At 34.6% G+C, this 24,666-nt stretch overlaps 3 protein-coding genes across 3 annotated transcripts; 1 reads left to right on the top strand and 2 right to left on the bottom strand.

The window, feature by feature from the left end:
• Positions 1 to 741: 741 nt before the first annotated feature.
• On the top strand, positions 742 to 16,919 carry LOC149741347 (WD repeat-containing protein on Y chromosome-like). Its single transcript, XM_089893969.1, has 31 exons — positions 742 to 1,025; positions 1,099 to 1,187; positions 1,384 to 1,484; positions 2,114 to 2,260; positions 2,524 to 2,592; positions 2,884 to 2,918; positions 3,256 to 3,424; positions 3,830 to 3,932; positions 4,253 to 4,337; positions 4,770 to 4,891; positions 5,205 to 5,278; positions 5,616 to 5,785; positions 6,221 to 6,288; positions 6,789 to 6,934; positions 7,375 to 7,521; positions 8,079 to 8,186; positions 8,621 to 8,842; positions 9,094 to 9,164; positions 9,531 to 9,691; positions 10,030 to 10,151; positions 10,622 to 10,781; positions 11,228 to 11,252; positions 11,767 to 11,902; positions 12,244 to 12,459; positions 12,956 to 13,077; positions 13,538 to 13,716; positions 13,920 to 14,023; positions 14,270 to 14,413; positions 15,090 to 15,257; positions 15,693 to 15,800; positions 16,175 to 16,919. The coding sequence occupies exons 1-31, from the start codon at positions 874 to 876 to the stop codon at positions 16,331 to 16,333; spliced, it is 3,882 nt and encodes a 1,293-aa protein (XP_089750095.1). The 5' UTR covers positions 742 to 873; the 3' UTR covers positions 16,334 to 16,919.
• On the bottom strand, positions 16,346 to 21,042 carry LOC149741346 (ubiquitin carboxyl-terminal hydrolase 14-like). Its single transcript, XM_089893968.1, has 12 exons — positions 20,895 to 21,042; positions 20,619 to 20,794; positions 20,270 to 20,374; positions 19,968 to 20,071; positions 19,436 to 19,655; positions 18,977 to 19,131; positions 18,373 to 18,463; positions 18,181 to 18,276; positions 17,904 to 17,996; positions 17,351 to 17,558; positions 17,064 to 17,171; positions 16,346 to 16,817 (listed from the first exon to the last, which is right to left on the bottom strand). Exons 1-12 carry the CDS (start codon positions 20,908 to 20,910, stop codon positions 16,606 to 16,608), a joined length of 1,584 nt encoding a protein of 527 aa, XP_089750094.1. The 5' UTR covers positions 20,911 to 21,042; the 3' UTR covers positions 16,346 to 16,605.
• A 109-nt stretch (positions 21,043 to 21,151) lies between these two features.
• Positions 21,152 to 24,124, bottom strand: LOC149741345 (NXPE family member 4-like). Its single transcript, XM_089893967.1, has 2 exons — positions 22,390 to 24,124; positions 21,152 to 22,217 (listed from the first exon to the last, which is right to left on the bottom strand). The coding sequence occupies exons 1-2, from the start codon at positions 23,112 to 23,114 to the stop codon at positions 21,200 to 21,202; spliced, it is 1,743 nt and encodes a 580-aa protein (XP_089750093.1). The 5' UTR covers positions 23,115 to 24,124; the 3' UTR covers positions 21,152 to 21,199.
• Between the last annotated feature and the right edge of the window lie 542 nt (positions 24,125 to 24,666).

Below are 24,666 nucleotides of genomic sequence, written 5' to 3'. Positions count from 1 at the left end.
CTACCCTACTATACATCTCTAGCTATCTTCCATCGTTAGTCATAATTAACAGGCGGTATTTATACACGCATCTGGCCATTAGTAATCGAGTTTACAGCGCACAAGCAGCTACTTCTAATCGGTTTACAATGGCAAGAAACGTGCTTATAGAGACACTTTGTAATATTTGTGGCCGTTTAAGTATAGTATACTGGAGTGATAGTACGCTAACGAGACCACGTAACCACTTTTTGACCTCTGCTTAAATGACAATGACCTCTGCTTAAATGACAATGACCTCTGCTTAAATGATAGTTTTCTGGACGACCTATTTGCTGATTTACCTGACAAGGCAGCACCATATATATCACTTTAGTATACTATGGTATTACAGCGCTCGCTTTACGGCTCCGATATACCAGATTTAAGTTCAATGCACCATCGCGAGGGTATAACATGGGCTTCGGGGAGACACTTCACTAATGGTTTGTCCTAACTATCGGTCACATATACATAAACAGTAAAACATTAAAAAATGAGATCAACCACGAACCTGTTCACTCATAGGTGGGCATTATATGAAACAGAAGTTTCACCCGTGTTATAAAGCTTTAAAACTGACTGCCAGCAAGCGAGGATGAACAAGCGCAGCATTCATTATAACACGACCTATGTTGCAGCATAGATACCTAAACATATGTAAACATATGTTTAGGTATCTATGGTTGCAGTCGATTTTCGATTTACATCTCGTTTGTGCGATAAAGCAGTCGATTTACGATTTACTTACGGTTTCCCGCCAAGTCAAATGAAAGTTGACAAGTGACGTCATGTATGGTCATTATGTCGTAATTTGATAATAAAGCATGTCTCTACTGAATATTCTGATATTTTATGCATTGCATTTATTTACTGTGTATTGCAGCATTAATTAATTCAAACTTACAATTCAATATGGCGAGTAATTTGTCTCTCACTGGCAGTAATGCGTCTGTGGACAAGAGGCGGGATAATGCAAGCCAGACAGAAGTCAGAAAAATAGACGGGTTTGTAAACCAATGCTTGTGTATAGCGGAGAGCTCTAATTATCTCAGAAAAGTAATCGTAGTTCATCTTTAGAAATACAGCTCGAACTCAGCAAGATGCTATGGAAAACAATGACGAAAAAGACACGTTTTCAAAGTCAACAGCTATTGATGGGCCAAAAGGTAATGTCAAACTTATGGAAGTTAAATAACCCCTAACCCCCCCCCCCGGAAAGACAAAAAAACATCACGTTTAACTCTCAGCTGCTTCTAATTTATAATGTTAAATTTTAGCAGAAGCTATCACACAGATTTATCTCAATTTTGTTTATGATTTATGTCAATATCATTACTTCTGATATGCCTATGTCCTATTCAGGTGGCTCAAAAGTTCGTCAAAAACCTAAGCCATCAACTGCCAGCAAACTTGAAGACCAGATGAATTTTGAACACCTAAAAAAGCTAGAAACAATATTTCAGGTTTAAAACTTAAACATCAAAACTTTAAACTGTAATTTCTCGAACCAAGTAATAATCAATATGTGTCAACATTTTGGTAATACAGGCAAAAAAGAACAATAAAAAGCAGTTACGTACTTGGTCAATAATGCATGATAACTCCTAAACTGGTTCAAGGTTTCATAAAAATCTTAGGTGACTGACGACGATGTTAAAATTCAGTTTAACCTATAGTTGTTAAACCTTATCGATCAATGTAAGTAAGCTATACACTGTGTTATAACACAGGTGTTCTGTATATATATATATATTTATATATGTTACTTTCTTAGTGAAAATTTTTTGGGGGGATTTTTTATGTATGGCTGATAATTTGGAAAACCTATTAGTGACCACTGGGTTGGACCAATTGCCGTTAAGTGTCAAGTCCAAGGACATATGCGCCCACAATGGTAGCAGCGACGAGCCTTGAACGGAACCCCCCACCCTTTAAGTTTGGTGGCAGGCGGGCCAACCACTTTGCTATGATGCTAAAAGCAACGTTATGCATTGCCGTTATGTTGTAATTTTCTTTAATATAATATGTTTCTACTCAACAATTGTGACATTCTTAGTTTGATAACTCGTAGTCTCGTATCTTCTTCTTCCAGGAAGCAGATGCGGATGATGGTGGGGGACTTGACATAGATGAGTTCCGTGAAGCAATGAAGAAAACCATGGGGTCCGAGATTGATGATAAAGAACTAGAAATCCTCTTTATGAAAGTCGATACAAACTGTGATGGAACTGTGGACTGGGTTCGTTGGATGTCTAAATTATTTATTTATCCCATTTATGAAAGATATATTACAACTACAATAAAATATAATATATGTACAAATACAAAAAAAATTATTTACAAATACATTATATTTAGCATAAGCTTTTCTTTTGTATGTTTTGTTTTAGTTTCTGACAGCACTAATGACTATAACGATTAAATAAGACGCTCAAAAGTTTTAGTTTTAATAACATTTTATATAGTGTGGCAATGCGAGTATTAATTTATTTAATATCCTAGGATGAATACCTTTCATACATGCTGTTGGAATATCAAGAAAAAGACACCATGACAAGTTTAATTAAAGAGGTAAGTTAGTCACAGTTGTACGGTCACGCTTTTTATCCAAACGTTTTTCTGTTTTAATAATAAACGTGTTTTAACAACGGTTGTCTTACCATTACTACACGTCTTTTCGCTTTTCTAAACTCTCCTGTTCTTTTTTATCGTGACTAAAGAGACAAATTAACTTTCATTCTTTTGCATTAACATAATTTTAGCCAAAACTGTAATACTAACAAGTAACAACCAAGTTTTGGATAATGTAAATAGATGGTGACTACTGACTATAAATACATATACAAAAACATTTATTTTCAGGTTCCATTTCCGAATCCACTTCGTGAGCTTCCTTCGTAAGTACTAGATGGTTTTACGTTACACATAGGGGTCATGTACCGTTGGGCATTGGGCAATATGCTACCCCAACTTTTGAACAAAGGTATACAATTAATATATTTTAGCTCCCCAGTTTCAAATAAAGAACAGTTTTTACCCTGCTGTCAATTTTGACAACCCATTAGTGACTGTTGGAACAATTGCCTTTAAGTGTCTTGCCCAAGAACACACACACACGCCCACAATGGTAGCAGCGACGAGCCTTGAGAACCCGTTACCTCTGGGTTACAGGCAGGCGTGCTAACCACTTTGCCACGGCACCATACATTTGACCAATAACATTTTATATTTTAGCAATCATAGAGACAACATTATCAGCATAAAATTCTTTCAAAACCTTTCCAACAAACATGCTAACAAGGCCCTTGACCGCGACAACCCTGGTGGAAAGTATCTGGTTTTAAGCAAAGAAGGCCAACTTGGATTTTACAATATTGACTACGAGCTTCAGAAAACAATAACGGTGTGGTAGCTCATTTCATATTTGGGTTGAATGAATTTTTTTTTAAATTTAAGAGACCGTTACATCCGAAAGTTTCAGTTTAGACTATTTTCCTATTTTTTCATAAATAAAGTAATTAGACTGTTTAAAATGTGATAAAAAAAATATATAAAAAAAAATTAGATTGATATATGTATATATCTATATTTAAATTCCTTAATTCTTTTTTTTAATTGACCTATATCATACAGCCATTAACATAATTAATAATTATGTCCTAAACATTATAAAACCTTGACAATTTACAGTGTAAGGCTCAAGTTTACCATAAGTTTATTGTGTAACTGTAACTTTTGGCCGTCCATTTCAGACATTAGGCTTAACTGTGGTATTAGCTATGAAATAAAGTTGCTGTTGAGTATATAGATAGGTTCACCTTCTGAGAGTTGTGTGCCTCTGTGGCTCACAGACCTTACTGCGTGTCCCAATGTTAACATGGTGGCGATCAGCTCAACAGAACGTGAAATTAGTAAGTTCAATCTGCTAGGACAATTATTAATTATAACATATTATAGGCTTCCTGTTTTCTTCTATTTCATAATAATATTTTTACCTAGTGTTCTTTGCTATGTAAATAATAATAATAACTTTTATTTGTAACTTGGATTACGTTAGCGAACATTATAAAATGTTTAAAACGACAAGACAGGATATAGTGGCAAAATAACAGTTGTTAAAACACGCTTACAGTTAAAAACATATTTACATTTAAACAAATGTTTGATGAGTTGTGTAATACTAGATTGTATACTACTGATTTAGTATAAACGCTACTTCTTTATTACAAAGGTTTCTACGATGTAAGTGCCAACAAGTTCGATCGTCAGTTCCAACTCACAGGGTTCCGTGATCCAGTATTCTGCATGAACTACTGGTAAATTCATTTTCTCAACATGATTCACATTCTAGCCCTTAAAGGAATGAATGAATGAATGAATGTAACTTATTTACTCTTGCATGGCAAGGCAAGGACAGTCTTTAAACACAAGTGTTCTGTTTCATACACTTTGTGCCTGCTTACTAGTAATTAGGGGGTGACTATTTTTTTGATTTTGATGTATGGCTGTAATGTTGACAACCCATTACCACTGAGTTGAAGCAATTGTTGTTGTGTCTTGCCCTGGGACACATACGCCCACAATGGTAACAGCTTGAGCCTCAAACGTGTAAAGGTTTAACCTCTACGCTGGAGGCTGGAAGCAGACACCAAACATTTTACCACGGCGTCAGACAATGTTTTGTCCCATAAGTTACAATCTAGCCATTAACTCAGCAAGTAAAGCGATGCTATTGTATAACTCTTCAGGTTTGACCACGAAGACCTAAACAACTCCACTCTTGTAGTTGGAGATGCTAATGGTTCAGTTATCGTGCTACGATTTGTGGAAGCTACTAGAAAAGGACTGTTTGGTGTTTATCCACAAAAAGGTGACTGTCTTGTTCGATGTAGATATTACCATTCAATTTATGCATTATTGGTTTTTGAATCAATGAATAAATGGCACGCAAGGTATATCATATGTGTCCTATTTCATACATGGGGTTGTCTTGTAACTTTGTGGGTGGTTGTTTTTCTGTTGGGCATCATATTAAGTATTAAAATGGCCCATTAGCAGCATGTGGAAATTATTGTAATTGTTTTACCAAGGATGTAAGTAGTAGCCCAACCAAGAATCCGCTAGTTAGGAAGTGGTCTTACTTTTTCATTTATTTATCACCCCTTCATTCGTTGTACTTGCAGGTGTTGTGCAAAAAGTTGCTTTAATCAGTATTTTAAAACATCGAGTCTCAGGAGCTTACTGTTTAATGTACCCGGTAAGTAATATAAAATACCAAGAATTTAATAAAAACAGGTACTTTTTATATATGAACATTAAGTTCCAATTAAAGCTTACCTTTAATTCATGCACAAGCTGTTTTGATATTTTAATATGTATAGACTTTAAGCAGTTCCAACTTCCATATGATATGTTTCCGATTTAAAGTTCTTCATTTAGCTATCACAAAATGCAATACGAATTTTTTTAAAATCAACTTAGGACTTTTTATTTTAATTTTGGATTTTTTGTTTCAAAAAATAATGGACTTTTTGACTTTTTGTTTAAATTTTGAAGTTTTTATTTTAAATAATTTTTGGATTAATTCCAAATAGCACTTACATTCAAACTGGGTGAACAGCGCTCAATACTTTCAACTTGCCCAAGGATTAGAATGCTTTATATCATGCAGTAGCACAGATGATGACTCTATGTACCTTGGTGACCTTAGCAACATTACATACAAAGCAAAATGGCCGGGATTTTCTAAACTACGATCTAACAGGTACAACTTAAAATCCTGCCTAAAATGTTAAAGTTGTTCCAATACTGAGAGTGAGATGTTATTACTGTTTTTAAACAAATGTTGAATGAATTAAACTTGCTGGAAAATGACAGTTATTCTAGCACATCTTTTTTTGTATACACCTTGTGCTAGCTTATGAGTTACCAGGAAAATAAATTTGGACATGGTTGTTTTTTTCTGTATTGCTGACAGTTTAGACAACCCATAGATTGGTGCAAACATGCAATTTGCTGCTAAGTGCCTTGCCCAAGGACACATATGCCCACAAAATTGTAGCAGTGGTAAGCTTTAAACCTATGGGTTGGAGGCAGGCGTGCTAACTACTGCCATGGTGCCAGGAAATATGTAACTTATGTATGGTATGAGGTGGAGGTTTTAAATTATTAAACCTGGTTTACTCTTTTTTTGTTGCAGAGGTTGTTTTTACAGAGTAAGAAAAGGAATCTTAGCTTTGGATTATTCTAAAGATTGGAATATTGTTGGTAGGAGGAAATGCAGATTTTTTATTAGTAGCATTCGTTTGTTGTGTATGGCATTTATTTTAATGTACGTATCAGTGTATCACTACGTAGTTCAACACATGTGATGATTCTAATATATAACCTAAAATTAAAACACTGTGTTTTATATTAGGGCACAGGGATGCACAATGTCCATGCACACCTAGGCCAATTTTTGACAAAACTCTTTCAATATTTTAACAAGGAATTGAATAGCGTATAGTTCAATTTTTTGTTTCTATTTGAATAAAAGACTGCTGTTGCTATTAAGGCAAAATATTTATCTCTATTCTCGTTTTTTTTTTTTTTGGAAATTGATTGGACTTTGTCTGTTACGTAGTTTTTTTATAGAACCAGATTCTTATATTTCTTATTGTATTTCTTCACACAAGATTCTTTCAACTCTGTAAGCACCTGATCAGGGTCTGATACTCGGAATTCATTACAGATTGTTCAATATCTTTTGCTTTATTCATGTTTAGTTACTGGTAGCTTTGATGGGGTTGTTCGAACATGGAATCCATACAGTGCGAAACCTGCATCCCTTATTAAAGGTCATCTCACACCTGTACAACATGTTAGGATAATCCAAGGCAGTGGACAAGTTATAACATGTGGGAAAGATAGGGTATGTGTACATTAGTATGGTGGGGGAAGGCGGGACACCTTTTTATTCTAATTTCTTGTTCTGTTTGGTACTAAACAAAAAACATTCAAAGAATTCTAAAACCATATTCTCATGACTTCCATAGAACGTTGTGAATTGTTTAAAATACGATCAGTATATTTAATATATTAAGTTTTAAATGTCTGTTAGTTATCTCATCTTACCCAATAGTACTGTTAATATACATTAGCAATAGCTAGTAGTGGTACATATATTGATATATAGACCATGAAATTTTTTGTTAATAGTTTTTTGTTTATTAACCAATCTACATAATACAAAACGTTAAAGAGAAAATATTGGTAATAGTAGGGTGGAGGAGATGAAATACTTTTTTATTTAATGTTTTTTCCTATTTTATTCTATTTTTTCATCCCATAATATCAAAAATTTTGTTTTAGACAATTAGGATAATAGAGCTTCGAGACCATACCACAACGCAAGTGCTGGGTCCCAGATCTTTTGTTAAAATGGGTCCCACTTCACACACCATTAACTGTATTTTCTACCAAAAGCGATACAAGGCACTTCTTATTGGTACCATGCAGGTAAACGGATGGTTACATGCATTTGTTGGTATTTAGTAACAGCTACTTCAGTAATGGTATTTCTAATAGACTGACAATGCCTAAATGGCTCTTATTTAAAAAGGTTTCAGATTTTTGTCTAAAACGGTTTTATAGCACCAGATCCGCACTGTATTTCTTTACACAAGAATCGTTTAATTAAATGTGCACCATATCAGAGTTAGATTCATAAAAATTAGTACACTTACTTTCATGAGTTTTATTCTTAATATAATTTTTAAAGTTAGTGTCTTGTCTAGAACATAATCTAGTATCTTTTATTATTACAGAAGTGACATTTAAAATTACTATTTATATAAGTTTAATTCCAGTTGTTTTGTAGAACACATGTAATTTGTGAATAAACCATGAAAACAGAAAATACTAATGGTAACAAAACAGGGCTATATAAAATAATTTTCTAGTATTACGTATAAAAACAACCATTTTATAGCTTAGTTTTTTGCACATGTGTATGAAAACAGTGTTCAATAAAAATGATTTAAACTAAAGGTTAAAATACATGATGTCTATTACAGGTTGGATTATTTGAAGGATTTGACGACAATGAAAAAGTCGACCAACTCAACATTAAATCTCATGATGGACCTGTTAGTACAGTCTTGTATAACAAGCTCTTCAACCAGGTGAACACTTAAATGGAAATGTATAACTTATTTACCCTTGAATGGCGGGGCAAGGATAGCCTTTTTAACACAGGTGTTTCGTTCCATACACCTCGTGCTGGCTTACGGGTTATCACATATATAACTTTATAGATGTTAATTTTTGAGGAGGTTTTTTTGTCTTCTGCTCACTGTAACTGGTGGCTGCAATGAGTCTTAAACCTGTAACCTCTGGGTTAAAGGCAGGCACGCCAACTTTTGTGCCACGGCCCCACCGCCATGCATTTCATTTAGGTTAAATAATTGTTGGCTGAATAGTAATGTAAGTTCATCTACATTTAAAAGGTTAATTGTTTAAAACATGGTCGGGAAATTTGAATATTTTTGCTAAAGGTGTCCTGTCTGACCCCTCAATAAATATTTCCATTTATTAAAAGGTTCAAACAAATATACAGGTTGTAACAGCTGGACATGACTCTGTTCTCTCAGTGTGGGATTTAAACACTGGAACCAAGGCCATCCAATTCCACACGATTAAAGGCGTTGAACTGACATGTATGTGCTTTGACCAGACTGGTAGAAGGCTGATCACGGGCTCAAGAAACGGTGCTGTCAAAATATGGAACTTTAACAATGGAGCCTGTCTAAGGACCTTGTCTGGTGCAACTAACTATGAAGTAAGCATGTGTAAATTTTGTGATGACATGCTGTTGGACTTCACCCACGTAGAATAGTAAGCATGTGTTGTAGCATGCAGTAGGAAGAATAGGCAGTAGGGTTAGTTTTTCTATATCAAATATCATGAAATTTAACCAAAAATTAATTATTTTATTTGGGTTTGATTTTTTAAAAAAATATTTATAGCTTATTTTAAAAGTTTTAGTAAAGTTGTTTTTTTTGTTATTTGTAATATATGTAATTGTTCCAGGTTACTGGACTTGTTTGTTTAAAGCAGAAAATAATATCTGGAGGTTGGAACAAGAAACTTACAGTTTACATGTAAATATAACAAATAATCAAACATTCTCTAATCTATCATCAATGTCATTAGCTAACTGATCAAGTTATAATTTTATGGCTATATTCCATGAGGCCAATTAGCATTCCTCTGAGGTTTAGAACTTTTCTCTAGTTTAATCAATGTTGTGTCATATAATATACTGAGTGAGATTCTATGCCATGGCATGCTATGGTACCTGGGATTTGACTGGTAATAGTTGTATACAGAAAGACCTACTGGTATAGAATATGAATTGTTGAAAATAACACCTGCGATATAAATCCACTTTTTTATCATAAGTTCACTTATTTATCAAAAATCTTCTTTTTTTCCAAAATTCACTTTTTATCATTATTATCTTCCAGAGATTCACGAAACCAAGATGATGAGGATGACTTCCGTGAGTGGCAGGAGGCTCACAAGGATGATATCCTCTGTCTTGCATCCTTCCAACACAGCAACGGGGTTTCCATAATTGCTTCATCTTCTTATGATGGTGACATCTTTATTTGGTCACTCGATTCTGGTGAACAAATTTTTACTTAATAAAATGTTTTTTGTCTTTTAAACTTTTTTTTTGCTTTATCCTGCGTAACAATAATTATTAAAACATAGATGTTCTGGTTCATACACCTCGTGTCAGCTTACGACGTTATGAGTTGCCATGTATTTGACTTAGTGGCTGTTTTTTTGTATGGCTGATAAATTTGTATTTATACAATGCATTAGTGACTACTGGATTGAAGCAATTGCCATTAGGTGTCTTGTCCAAGGACACATATGCAATGGTAGCAACAATGAGCCTTAAACCCATTAGAGGGATGTGCGCTAGCTAAGAGGAAATAATGTTTGTCTTTTTACCAGGTCACATACTGTGTCGATTGAATCGTATGGAAAGTTACTCTCCACTGAGTATTGATGGATTCAAAATGAACAAATCAGAGCCCTATCGAAATACTGACCAAGCCACCACCCCAAATATCAAGGTACATATTTCCACTTGTTTGCTTTTATTGGAATAGGAGACTGACGATGCCATTTGAGGAAAATATCTATCTTTTAATATACAATTGGTTGGACTTTTTGTCCACCCCCTAGCGTGACCAAACCTTCTAGTGTACCCTAATCAACGGTCGCGTAGCGTAATGAACCTAGCCTCAACCTACCTAGCACCAAGTCACATTTTTGTAGCATCAGGTCCATGTCTGCCATAGCATAGAGGAAACGGGTTCTAAGCTTAACCCTGCTACCATTGTGAGTGTATGTGTCTTTGGACAAGACACTTAACAGCAGTTGCTCCAACCCTGTTATAAATTTTAAAAATTACCCACAAAGTTACATACTTAGTAACTTATAGGCAGGCACTTGAAAAAAAACAGAACCCTCAAATGTCAAATAATAAAACTGCCCCAACATACATAAATAATAAGTAACAATCATATGTTTTTTTGGAAAGACTCGTTCAGACAGACAGCTTGAGTCTCCTCTTACACAAAACAACACTTCAACCAAACGTAGCAATGCAAATTTATCCGCACCTAGCCATGAGAAGAATGTAATGTCATCGGAACTGTTACCACCTATACATCAGCCATCTAAATTGTGCTTCAGAAATGGTATGCAGTGTATATTTATTGTACAACTAATTCCTAATGTGTTGTCTAGGGATGCACATTACAGAATTGCGAATCCATGAGATTCGAATCCTTTTGTATTCGAATCTAATTACGGGATTTGGTAGCCTGCTATACGTTTCGTGACGCAGAAACTACCCAATAGTACAATTTTTAATCATTTTACAGCTCACGATCCAACAAGGCTGCTATGAAAGAGTCAATAAACTGGCTTATGTCGGTAAAATTGTTTTTTTCCAATAAATTTAAAAAGATTCTATTCTAGATTCAGAATTCTAGATTCGAATTAAAGTATTCTAGGATATCCTAGAATACCTAATTATTCTGTAATGTGCATCCCTAGTGTTGTCCTAATGTGTTGTTAATAATTCTATTATTCTATTCTGCTATTCGATGTTACAGATTTATATTATTGTTTTTTTTTACAGAAAAAAAAGAAGTAGTAAAAGACAGGTAAGCAATGTGGCAAAACTTGTATTAGTTTGATACTTGACTTTATTGGACATTAGAACTTTAATTCTTCGATAATCCGTGTTGTTGCATAGTGTGTACAGCCTCTTGATTTTAACCTTAACCTTTATGCTAACTATGCGATTTTACCAGCAATGATGAAAGATGAATGTAACTTATTTATCCTCATTGTTAATATAGAGAGCTATTAACACAAGTGTTCTGTTTCAAACACGTTACAAGTTACCACATTAAAAACTCTGTAGATGATAATTTTTTTATGCCTAGTTAAAAATTGTGACGACTACTGAGTTTCTACAATTACCCTTTCGTGTTTTGACCAATGACAAATATATTAGTAGCTGCGGCAAGCCTCAAACCGGTATCTTCTGGTCAAGAAACAGACACCCAACCTCACACAGCTTTCACAAAGACATTAACTTACCTCACCTAGTTTTGAACCATGAACCTCAAGCTTAATACACAACCCCCCCCAAATAGTTGCATAATATTTCAGGGAGCTTTCTCTTCCCAAAATCATTCAACCTTCTGCGCGCTCGACGATATCGACAGAACACACTCGTCACCAGCTTGATGTTATAACAGGAGAAAATACCCAGGATTACTGGGCTGCGGATGTTTCTATTGATAAGGTGAGTGTATAAATGAATGAACGATTGAATGAATGACTTTATAAATGAATGAATGGAACTTGCTTTATCCTTGAGGGCCCCAAAACATTTTTTTTTTTGAATTTCGGAAAAGCTTACAAAAACGAAAAAAACTGGTAGTAACGGTAAACCGACAGACATAATAACAGGATTATAGGTAAAACGAAATAACAAGACCTATTTGGTATAAAACACATCTGTGGTATAACGACTGTCGTTTTCCGGCCACCCAAAGATAAAGCAACTTGCATTCATTCATTTAACCAGTAAACCACATACATAACATTAGTAGCTGATTCTTATTTTACCCCATCTCCCCCCAGCTAATATTTCTACAAAGCCGGCCCCACACACCCCACGCTGCAACATTGTTATCGTCCGGGGCCATGGGTTGGGTCCATGCATGGTCAGTTCACCCACAAGGGGGATTACTGGGTCAATTTGTTGCCGCACACCGTGATGGTGAATCTGTCTTATCCATGGCAACTGATGAACAAAATAAGATTCTGATTACTGGAGATTCAAGTGGATACGTAACGGTATGCTTAGTAGTTGCAGGGGGTTCGGAAAGTCACTGTAATTTTTTTAAGTTTTACAAGCTACAGCTACCATACCAATATTACGTTGATGCATTACTAGCATATTATTATACCATAACAAGTTACATAAAACTACATTACCAATAATTCGTCGCTAATACTACAGGGTGTTCGAAAAGGCATTGTTTTTATTTTTTTTATATATATATATTTCTGATTAAGGTGTTTATTACCAAGATTGAAATGTTAAGTAACAAAATAAGAAGGGTCCAAGCCTGTATTAAAGCTAACAGGGGTTACTTTTAACTTCAATTAATTTTGTCATTTATATTTACCTTCTGGATTCTATACTGAACCGTATCTGTTACTAAATATGTAAGTGGACAGTGACTTTCTGAACACTCTGTATATTATTCTAATTATAAAATTGACCTTAGCTACATGTTCGGAAGAATAAAAAACAAAAACACTTCATAATAAAATCTTACCTAATCAGATTTGGGACATTGAGACTTATTGCTACAAAAAACCTGTCCAACAAAAACGAAGAGGTGCTGCATTTGATTTGCTCCAAATACGGTTACAACACGATAATCAGATGACAGAAGAAAGTGTTAAGTAAGTGCTTACACAACGTGTTATTTCTGTAGTTTATAACATTTTGAAACATGCTCTCCTGTCTTAGGTATGGATTAGGTCCTTGTTAAAAAAAATCAAAATAAAGTATTTCCTTTGGGGTAGATGTTATTTTATACGACACAGGTGTAATTGCATATTATGTATTAACCCCAGCTGACCTTTTCAAGTTTTTTGCAGTACTAGAAAATCTGTCATACTAGTACTAAAATACTGATTTCATTATAAAATTTTAATTATATTTTAAAGTGTGTTTATTTTGCTAACCGGTACACATCTTACCTAATAACTTACAACTATAAAACATATTAACTTTTTTAATGCTACGAGTTGTGTAGATCAAACCAAAATTACACTAATGTTATAATTTTTGAGTCACATGATGAATGAGTAATCATTTGAGTCACATGGAGAAAAAAGTAATTATCATTCCTTCCAACAGAATGTTATCACAACGACGCATGCTTAAACTAAACATAATCCCCCCAAATATTGTTCAATATTTTCGTGCCCACGTTGGGTCTGTGAATGATATCAACTATATTGATGAGAAAGAACTTTTCCTCACGTCTTGTTCTGATGGTACTGTGCGACTATGGACTATTGGTGGCATGTATATAGGTAAATATGAATGGATTTTTATTTAATTCTACTAAACAGTTAAGCCCCAAACTATTAGTAGTGACTTGTTTTTTTTTTATATGTTTATGTATGTAAATGTACTACATGCAAAAGCTATTCTGTTTTGGTGAAAAATCGCACACAAAAAATACTAAGGATTTGCACACTGACATGCATGGATTAGTTTGAATATAATTTTTCAGGAACATTTGGACAGAAACATCAGTGGAACTTAAGTACACAAAGTCTTGGCCAAACCAGAATGCCTGCTGATATAAAAAGAGTAGCATCTGCTAACACTTTAAAGGTGCTTTAAAATATCTAGTGCAATATGACATCTGTATAAGTTATGAAAAAAAAGATTATTTAAGTTTATATTTTTTGTTTAAACAAATTTTTAAGAAGTTTTACAACTTTACCCCCAAAGCTACATACACAGTAACTCAAGCTGACCCAAGGTGTATGAAACGGATAACCTGTGCTATAACGACTGTTGTTGCCCCGCCAAGCAAGGGTAAATGAGTTACTTTCATCCATTAATATATATTACCAGGTATTCAATGCTGGGTACAGTGCATGGAGATTAGCAAGAAATGTTTTGAATTTTGTAGCTTTGCGTGGTCTTACAAAAGCAATCACCCGTATAACCACGGCACAACCTTCTATTGCTGAGGCCAAGAAGGAGGAATACAGTGGGGTAGGTGTATACACTGTGTAGGGTAGGTGTATACACTGTGTGGGGTAGGTGTATACACTGTGTGGGGTAGGTGTATACACTGTGTGGGGTAGGTGTATACACTGTGTAGGGTAGGTGTATACACTGTGTAGGGTAGGTGTATACACTGTGTGGGGTAGGCGTATACACTGTGTGGGGTAGGTGTATACACTGTGTGGGGTAGGTGTATACACTGTGTGGGGTAGGTGTATACACTGTGCGGGGTAGGTGTATACACTGTGTGGGGTAGGTGTATACACTGTGTAGGGTAGGTGTATGCACTGTGTGGGTTAGGCGTATACACTGTGTGGGGTAGGTGTATACACTGTGCGGGGTAGGTGTATACACTGTGCGGGGTAGGTGTATACACTCTGTGAGATAAGCTTAATACCTCTGTAAGGTAGGTGTCTACTATTTTTTAAATTTGAAGGTAATTTTTTCCTGCGACATTTTTAATGGTTAGGTGTTTACATCCTAACTGTAAGATACTGGGCTCGATGCTTGATACCTATAAACTTATGTCAGTCTAAAAGGGAAACCCTGGTCAGTTGTGGTTATGTGCGAACTGTTGCCTAATTCTCGGGTTCCATAGTGTTTAAATTAATTTACCCACTTTTAAAATTAAAATATCATTTACCAGCAACTTTCATTTTGCCAGGTCAACTCGTTGTTTTTTAATGAAGTCAAAACAGACGAAGAAATTGAAAGAAATTATCAGCGAGCTGTGAAAAAAATGGGGCAGAGTAATGTGCTTGGGGGCTGGTACAAAGCAAAGAGAAGACACCGTGTTTTGCCGAAAATAGATCTAAAGCCTCATCTCAACAATGTAATATCAGGAACAGTATACTGTAGTTAGAACAGTGTTTTCAGTTTGCGAAGTTTTAGTTAAGTTAGAAGTATTAGCTTCATATTGTACAGATCAGTAAGCTTAGTGTAAGTTGTATAGCTAGCTAGTGAGTGAGTATTTTTGGGAGTTCTCCAAATAGTTTGGCAGTTGTAGCTACTGTGTTAAAGATTACTAATATATATGTGTTTGTTACGAAGGTGAATGTTATAATACCAGTAACGAGACGTTTCTGATTGAAGTCCTGAGGTTTTATTTTTGGAAGAATTTAAATTGAATGTACCTTACTGGGTATTTGATATTTTTCAAACACTACCTTTCAGTAGAAACAAAATATGCACTAACTGGCAAACAAACGAAGCATTTCAGTAACTGAGTTTTAAAACCACTATTAGTAATTTGAAACTAACTTTCAAGTTTCGAGTTCATTCTTCCATTCCATTTTCACCCCTGCAAGTAACAGAAGATGTTGCGGTTCCTGAATTGCTGAAAGAGAAATGGAGAATGCAACGTGAAGTTCTGCAGGTTTGCTGGCATATATATTTGAGAAAAAAAAACAATTATCCACAAAGTTACATACGTGATCACTCGTAAGCTAGAAAGAGGTGTATGAAACCGAATCTTCTCGTGTTGTAACAACTCGTGTAGCTGCTATGTGGAGATAAAATAAATTATATTTATCTAATGTGGGGTTTTACTATTGTGCAAATGAGTCTTTAGACATAAGAAACATAATGTAGATCTGTGTTCGCATCCATATGAAATTGCACTTTGATATTAATACCTTTAGTTTTATGTATACTTGTTCAAGAGCTGCCCCAACCACACTATAATCTGATAATTAGTAATATTTATTTATTCTGTAATCTGATAATTATTAATATTTATTTATTAAACAGAGTATGGACCAAGAAACCAAGTCACGTCCTGCCAAATCTTCAGTGAAAGGAATACTTTCTAAAAGTTGGGCTGCCAGAAAAAACAAATCTTCACAAATTTCGTTTTCAAACACTACCCAAAAAATCAGCAAGGCTGTCAAAGTCTGGCTATTGGTTTAAAATGAACAAAACTCAAATAATGAACGTTTTATTTTGCAGGTGGTCCGAGGTTTCCAAGGTTCAAAGTCTCCAAAGCCAAAATAATAAACACAGAGTTAATTGCACTCCAATTCATATTTATAAACTTTAGAGTATTTAATAAGTTTTATGTTCAGTTTACAAAAGTAGAATGTTGTATCTTAGCAACAGTGCACTAGTTTACTCCACAACAAGCAGCAATAACATCAGAATAATGAACTTAGGACTAAATTAAAGTAACACAAGCCCCCATGTTAAGAATCTCCATTAGACGTCCCTGTTTCCATGGGAACAGCAGCAGTAGTAGCCACATCACCAGTTGCAGGAGTTGTAGATTTCTTTTCTAAACGTCTTGGCCCATAAAGCAAGACGTAAGCTATGTGCCAGTCGCCACCACCAGATAGTTTTAGAACTTCTTCTAAAGTAACTGGTGTCACATTGTCATCGTCACATTTCATCCACTCATCTGAAATGTCAAGTTGTCTTTTCGATAAGAAGATAAATAAAATACGAAATTTGTCAACACTTATAAATAAAGCATGTGGTTCGGTGGAGTTAACATATAAAACAGACCTGCATATTTGGCAAAAAATATACAAGATTATCTATATGGCATACGAGTTGGTGTTGCTGTACCCAAAGAGGTGCTATAACCATTACTCATGGTGCCAGGCATATAATTATATATTCAAAATTCTTTTATCACATTTACCCCGATCTCTTCGTATCCATGACACATAATGACCCGATGAACTGGATCGTCCCCGGTGGGTGAGAACTCCTTGTAATTCATAATGTCCGCTGTTATTGGCTCCAATGTCTGGGAAACAAGGGTTTGAATTCACTTTTTTCTCTTATTTTTTTCATATTTGGATAGGCAGTCATTTACAATCAAAATGAATTCATTTACTGTTTATTGACATAAGTGTTCAGTGAATCTGGTTATTATATCTCCATAATTATACCAGTAACACTATATGACATATCTTTTCTACATACCATCTTCAAAATCAAATCTTTCATATTCAATATTTTCATCTTTTTTCTTCAAGATCTCTTTCTTTACTCCGGCCAGTTTCCCTGCGATCTGTGCTTCTGCTTTTGCTTCTTCTTCTGCCTCAAAGCGATCACGCACAGGCTGAAGTCTTTTCTGCAACTCAGGAGAGCATAATTCGTATGCATCGAAGCTCATTGGGAATTTCACATCCTGCAAAATATATGAAAATTATGAATGAATCTTGTTTAGGTTACCCTCGCATGGCGGGGCAAGGCTAGTCCATGCGTGTGAAGCTTTGTGGGTGATTATTTTTGTGTGTAGAAATATAGAAGTGTGATAATGTCAAGTTTATTCAAAATTTAAATTTTGTGTGACTACGGATATCCTATGATGAGCTATTTGTGACATGTGATTGTACAATTGACTTTTTTTATATATTTCTACTGTCCGCTAAAGGTATCTCCTGCCTAATTGTTGGATACTACCAATTTATTACGCTTTAATGATGACACACCCACACAATAAACAATACCATCACAAACGTGTCTTACTTACTTTGAGTATCTTTGCATTCACACCTCCCTTTTCTTTGTAGAAGAATCTAACCATCTGTACACAGAGGTACGCAGGAAGACGCTTGATTTGACTCTGTATTAAAAGCAATAAAGCTCAAGGGGTCAGGTCCCCCCACTTTAAATTTTAATAAAAAAATTATAGTATATTATTTAGTAATGCCTTATTTATACTATTGTACGTCTATAAAGTTGAAAAAAGGATGTTTTAGATAAGAAGGGAATGTTTTATTAAACTAAAATTCAAAAAGTGAAATTACCGTCTTGCAATACTTTGCATCTCTGTCTAATGTAGGCGAACGTTTTGTGAGTTCTTCCTTCAACTTTGACTTGATACCAGTTAGCATGTATTTTACCTGCCGAAAAAATAATAATGGTTATTATAAAATTTAAAAAAAATAATAATGGCCATGAATGATAAAATTATGAGACACATATAGTATTGTACACACCTCTTGTGAGATGAAACAGTTAAGCTGAAGCGACGTTTCACTTGATTTTGAAACAGCTTCATCTTTTGCTTCTTCATCAAGACATTGTAACCTTGAAATAAATTATACAGTAAAAGAAATAATCCTTTAACGACTCATCTGGCATAAACGTGGTGTTTGAGGCAATTCGTCTGCCATTTAGCAAGACCTAAACAGGGAATGTGACACCTTACCCAATTATTTACATTATGTCTGGTAGCAGAAGTAACAGAATATACAGTGACTAGAGTTGTGTAATACATTTGTTTTCATAATTTACAGTTTTCAAACTTGGAGTTTTAATGACACATCAAGAACATTATTTTTCATTTTCTAAACCATTTTGCTGCCACCAATAAAATTTGAACATAAATTTCAATATTTCATAAGCTTACAACATATGCTGACACTTTCTATACATTACTATTCATGACTGAATATTTGCAGCACATCTAGGCCTATTTTATAACCAATAGTTTAAGTTGCTTTAGCATACACAGTAAAATGTGTAAATTTACTGCCCATGACCCATGCATACATAATAATTAGACAATTCAAAAAAGTAAGCTGTCATTTTTAAACTCACTCAACATCATAATCAATACCAAAATATTGATCGATAAAATTGGAACGTTGTTTATTCGTAGCTGCTGCTGCCATTTCCTGCTCGGTATCATTGGTTATTGGCTTCAGATTCTGCTGACATATTCTCAGAAGTTCTGTCAAGAATTCATTCGCATCCTAAAAATAATAATAATAACTTTATTTGTCTCCGCAATTCTGGTAGCATAGATTTAAAAATATTTTAAACGAAAAGACGAGACAACTGCGATTTTGATCCCCCTTAAAAAAATTGATTTACAAAACGAGGTTTATAAATATATATACATATATATATATCTAATTTTGATTTGCAAATTACTATTAGGGTCTCTGATCCCAAAATTCCTGTGTCATTGCCCATTATTCATGAACACTTACATTACTAATTTAAACATCACTTACATAATGTTGCATTACTACATTCATTACATAATTGACTGACCTGTTGCATTGGCACACCATGTTCGCTTTTCTCTGCAAAGTGAGGAAACCTCATATAGATGAGTTGCAGGAACAGGAATGGTTTGATTGATGCTTGCGAACCAGATTTCATGTTCTGGATAAGATTGGCAAACCCAGTAGTTACACTTTCATCAATACCTCCCGTTGAACCTCCCGTGAGACTCGACATAAGACCAACACTAGTTTGGTTTGTAGCATGGCTGGGTATATATATATATATTTACGTAAAAAGTTGGCGATTTAAACATCAAACTTTAATAAAAAATTTAGCGTTTTGAAAAATCACTACAAACTGCCCATTGAGAAGTAACAGGCATGTTTTTGCAAATTTTAATCAACTTAGAAGAAAAATTTTAAAATAATGAAATAAATATTTTCTTAAATAACTACAAACCTAGCATTGAGAAGTAACAGCGATATTTTTGCGCAAACAAAATACGAAAAAAATGAAATATTACAGCATTATAAAAAAGCTAGTCTAACTTTGCATGTAAATAATTAAATTGACCCACCTCTGCAATGACTTGTCTAGTTCAGGAACTGATTTAAGCAATTGAACAGTTGCATTCATGTAACATGTGTTTCCCAAGTTATCAAGTCCAGTAAGCAAGTTCATCTAAGACACAAGAAAATGTTACTGTTTCATAAATATAAATGCACTAATACAAAAAACACAACGATTCTTACAAAATTCACATAAAAAATGCATAGAAATGTTCTAATATAAATACACACACAAAAAATGCACATATAAATATATATATATATATTTCTTATATAAAAAATGCATAAAATTATCTTATTAGACACTCACTGCTGAGACAAGCTGATCTTCTGACATGTCTTCCAGAAAAACAGTTTTCTGTACAGGTTCTTTCGGCAGCTCATCTACCGAGCCCATCACAAGGAAAGTAACTCCCTAAATGACAACATAGGTTTAAAATATGTTTATTTAAACCAAGATTACAACATATAAGGGCTTTATATACATATATACACATTCTAAGTGGTAACACTGTGGTAACAATTTTCACATTTTTTAAGTATTTAAAATATTCAAAATATTACTCCTTAACAAATGTACAACAGTACACGAAAGTAAAAAAAAGTTGTTAAAATGTTTTAGTGAAAACAATCTGTTAACTTATATCTCTGAAACTTACATTTTTTATTTTCAATTCGCCCCAGTCATCTTTTATTGTTGTTCCTTTTAGCATTACTTTTTGACGTTCAGGTTGGACGTTCGTTAAAGAAAATATTTGAAGTTTAAACACTTCTGGTGGTTCGTCAGTTGACACATCAATGTCAGAGTATTTCTGTTTTCCCCATTTCACATTAACTGAAAAAAAAACCTTTGTGATTTTTCATTTCTAATAAAGTAATCGTAATGTGTTTTTTCTCTAATCGTAATGTATTCTATACATTTACGTGCAACGTACCTTTAAAATCGGGCATTTTCTCTTTTTGGAATGTATTTCTGATTCACAGAAAACTAATTTTGCTTCTTAAAACAAGAAAATCAATGCAAGTCCAAAGAAAAACTGAAAAACTCGCTCCCAACAGTAACGCTGTTCAATAAATATGAGTCAGCATGATTTAATACGATTTCGATTCCGCGCACGGAACAAAGCGGAAAGTTTAAAACTTATCTACATGTCAGAAGATCAACAACTTTACGGAAAATAGAAGATCTGTATATAGTTATAAATTAAAACTGTTCATATAACCGACATGTGTACCATCACTACACTAGTATTCCGTTACAGATGAAGTTACACAAGTAAAGTGCTTCCTGTTCTAAATGTTCTTGCCTGGGATGAAAGTGGTTAAGCGGCCAAACGCTGGATAAATCCCATAAATCAAAATAAAACAAGTTTTTAACATCTTTAAATATCTCTCTAGTTAAAACTCCATATCGATAAACAAGCCAGCCGTTGTTTCTTTTTGTGTTGGTATCTAGAACTCGTTGACTTCGGTATATCACGCGAACGTTTGCTCGTCGTTGGTTGAGTCGTAACATAGCATCCTTAATTCCCCGCATACGATGAATGAAGAAAGAAGGTTCAAAATATAACATGTGCAAACCCAGATTAAAAATAATAACCACCTCGTTCTCGCCGGGCGTTATTTCATCCAACATGTCACTCACATACGGTTTATCGTTTAGTGGTCCTGAATTCTGCATAGGTGTGCCGTGGCCTCGAAAGTACATCTGAGTGCTTCCCGATCGAAATGTTCTCGGCTGGTTCCAACCACGGCCAAAGGGAGTCTCTTTTCCATCCTCCTGGTATACTGGTTCCATTCCTATCATTTTTGCGAAAAAATAATAATACTGTCTTGACGTAGAGTCGCCCAAGAAATAGATGTCTTTATTCTGAAAACACGGCCCAGCTTCAGCAAAAGATTTAAGCTTGTTTTCACAAAACGTAGACTTCCACAGACCTTTAACGAAATACCCGTTCGGTCTTGTTGGTGTGATTCCATTTAAACTGATGCTACACAGAGGTAACGCTGGCAACTGTTTCTGATCGTCGGGCCGTACATTTATTTTAAAACCCGAGCCTTTAATAAGCCGACTACAGCCAAGTTGTTGGAGCAACGTTTCATTGCAAATTTCCTTTGCAAAGTCATACACAGATGGTTGTGTTCTGTTGAGTAATAAGTTTATAATCTTAGAACATCTTCCCGAAGGTGGTTTGACGCAAAACCAGGGTTCCTGATTGCGTGGGTTGCTGTAGTCGCATATCTCGTCTGCTGTCAAACTGTAAATAAAACAGACATATAAAGTATGTTATGTGTTTTCACAAAAGGCATATCTAAATCGTTTTTTTTTTTGAGTAACTAAATGATCATATAAAGTGTTGTGCACTATAACTGCTTCTGTTTCAATGTACATAAAATAACACTTGCAATTGCTTAGTAGCCTAGACTTACTTAGTGAAACTGAGGTCAATATTGCACTCCGTTGATTCTTTCGTCTGAAATGTACCGATGTATTTTGTTCCTAGCAACTTTCGCAGAGAAGTACATCTAATAAGTTCAGCTATTCCTTCAAGCGGTATCATGAGTTTCACTTCAAGTCTTGCTTCGCCTGGAATCAACAGTGGCACTCTGATACTGTACGTTCCATTTCGATGATCAGTAACTATACCAGCAATACCATCAGGGTATAAAGTGTTATTTCCATATACTAACCTAGCTACGAAATAATCGCCACCAAAGGAACTTTTGTTTTCTTTCCAATCATAAGCATCAATTCGAGCATTCAATATATCTCCAGTTTTATATTCTGTTCTTTTATCGACGATTACAACCCTAGCGTTGCTGAAAGTATTTAAAGTGAAATCCGTATTCTGCTTTCGTTGATTGAACTTGTTTAAAGAGGTCATGAGTTCTGGAAAAAAAACTCGCCAGTCTTCAAGTTTCAGTTCAAAACCTTTGTCCAGAAAATCACTGCGTGGTCGGCCGTACAAGCTTTGATAGGTAAGTCCAAAATATGGTGAATCTTTTGGAAAAATTGCTTTATATTTGCTAAGAAAGTCGATTCTAGGTCTTGGATAAAGTCGACGTTTTCTTAGACTCGTGAGTTTGCCATGATAAATTATGTTAGATGTTATGCAGAATATTAAAATTATGAAAAACCAAACGTACGTTTCCATATCACTTTTGCAACCAACCTAAAAAAGAAATGTATTAAGCGTTTTGTGTGTACTCAAATAAACATTAAATTCTCTTAACAAATATTTGCGCAGAAGCCAAGTTGCACGCTTTTTCTAAACTGCTATATATACTACTGAATGGGATGTTTTAAACACAATATAGAGTTACGTACGTTTGTTAATATGTAACTAGTTTTTTCGTTGTAGCATATGAACCCGGCATATGCTGATAACGTATTTCCATTGCGAAAATATTAAATTACAAGAGATCTAAGATCTAATGGAGGAGCACGTATTAAACTAATTAACAAAATATTAATTAACCCTTTTACTACAACGGTCGACCACGCTCGATCAAAATCAAACCATAAGTAACCGACAAATCAGTTTTTAGTTGCCATTGGTGTGTAGGTATACGAATTCATTTATACATGTATTCATTATAACTCATGAAGATGTATGATGTATGCGGAGGATTGAGAAATTGGTAAAGAGTATGTGTTAATACGCTTTGTACAACTCCAGTACCCTGTGTTGACTTGTAAACTTACATTAGTTAATTTACTTTGTCGTCGCTTAAATATGCTTCTTTTTGCGAATTTGGATAAATCGTAATCACGTAGTATTTAGCTAATGTTAAAAGTTATTATTATTCATGTAATGTTTAACTAAAAATAATGTTTTAATTACGATTAATTAATAATATGAAGGTGTGGGAGTAGTGCATTTAATTTGTCACCATTTAAATGGTAATAGTTTTTTTGGCGTGAATCATTTTGTGGACTTCTTATATCACACACACGTACCGTCGTGCCCTCCCAAACTAGAGCCCTATACGTTAAAGTACATGAGGAACCAGACCTACGTTAAAGCACATGAGGAATGTATTCGTTAATTAATCGTTAATTATGTGGTCTACAATCTGAAAATTTAGTTTAAAAAAATTAAATATATATTAGGATTTGATTTCAATCAAGAGAATAAAAGCTAAAACTAAGAATTGAGATAAGTGCGGGGGAAGTTCCGGAAATAAAACAACAACAATAAGAATAACTGTTCGACGAAAAAGAATCAATATGACCACTATAACGTGCTCAAAAATGAGCTTTAGACAGCTTGAAAATGCGACTAGAGTACAATCGTGGCATAGGCTACTGAGTTTCTCTAATTCTCTTAGACATGGAGTATTTTACCAAAACAACTGGAACACGAAGTTTACATATATGAAAAAGTAGGCACTTCTGAAGGATTAGTTTTTAGGTAGGGTATCCCTAAAACGAAATGCTGACCATTTTTTTCTGTTTTTACATATGCGGAATCTTTGTGATTAACCTAGTTACAGCAGTAGAATGACTATTACCTCGGAAAAAATAGCAGCTTTCTGCTACACCATACCTCATGTGAAGCTACTAAAACTGAGGTGTAACGAAGCGGTTCAACTACAACACAAAGCGCTTAGTGACCCGTAACACTGTAATATATCAAATTCGTTTGAGCAACCAAATAGACGCTTACTGTTTTAGAATGCGGTTATAATGCATACGTATTGCGG

Source organism: Ciona robusta, chromosome 1 (genome assembly GCF_009617815.1).
Source record: "Ciona robusta chromosome 1, ASM961781v2".
In the NCBI taxonomy this organism is placed as follows: Eukaryota; Metazoa; Chordata; class Ascidiacea; order Phlebobranchia; family Cionidae; genus Ciona; species Ciona robusta.
The sequence above is the reverse complement of the archived record's forward strand: the minus strand, read 5'-3'. Positions and strand labels throughout refer to the sequence as shown.

Bases quoted from the DNA above. Each gene is read 5' to 3' on its own strand.
- LOC149741345 (XM_089893967.1), bottom strand. From the start codon at position 23,114: ATGGAAACGTACGTTTGGTTTTTCATAATTTTAATATTCTGCATAACA. The intron at 22,218-22,389 runs GTAAGTCTAGGC...TTTTATTTACAG, and splicing joins ATTGACCTCAGTTTCACTAA to TTTGACAGCAGACGAGATAT.
- LOC149741346 (XM_089893968.1), bottom strand. The intron at 18,277-18,372 runs GTGTGTACAATA...TTTTTTCGGCAG, and splicing joins ACTGTTTCATCTCACAAGAG to GTAAAATACATGCTAACTGG. The intron at 16,818-17,063 runs GTAAATGTGATA...TTGACATTTCAG, and splicing joins ATGGATACGAAGAGATCGGG to ATGAGTGGATGAAATGTGAC.
- LOC149741347 (XM_089893969.1), top strand. From the start codon at position 874: ATGCATTGCATTTATTTACTGTGTATTGCAGCATTAATTAATTCAAAC. The intron at 6,289-6,788 runs GTAGGAGGAAAT...ATTCATGTTTAG, and splicing joins TAAAGATTGGAATATTGTTG to TTACTGGTAGCTTTGATGGG. The intron at 12,460-12,955 runs GTATGCTTAGTA...TTACCTAATCAG, and splicing joins ATTCAAGTGGATACGTAACG to ATTTGGGACATTGAGACTTA.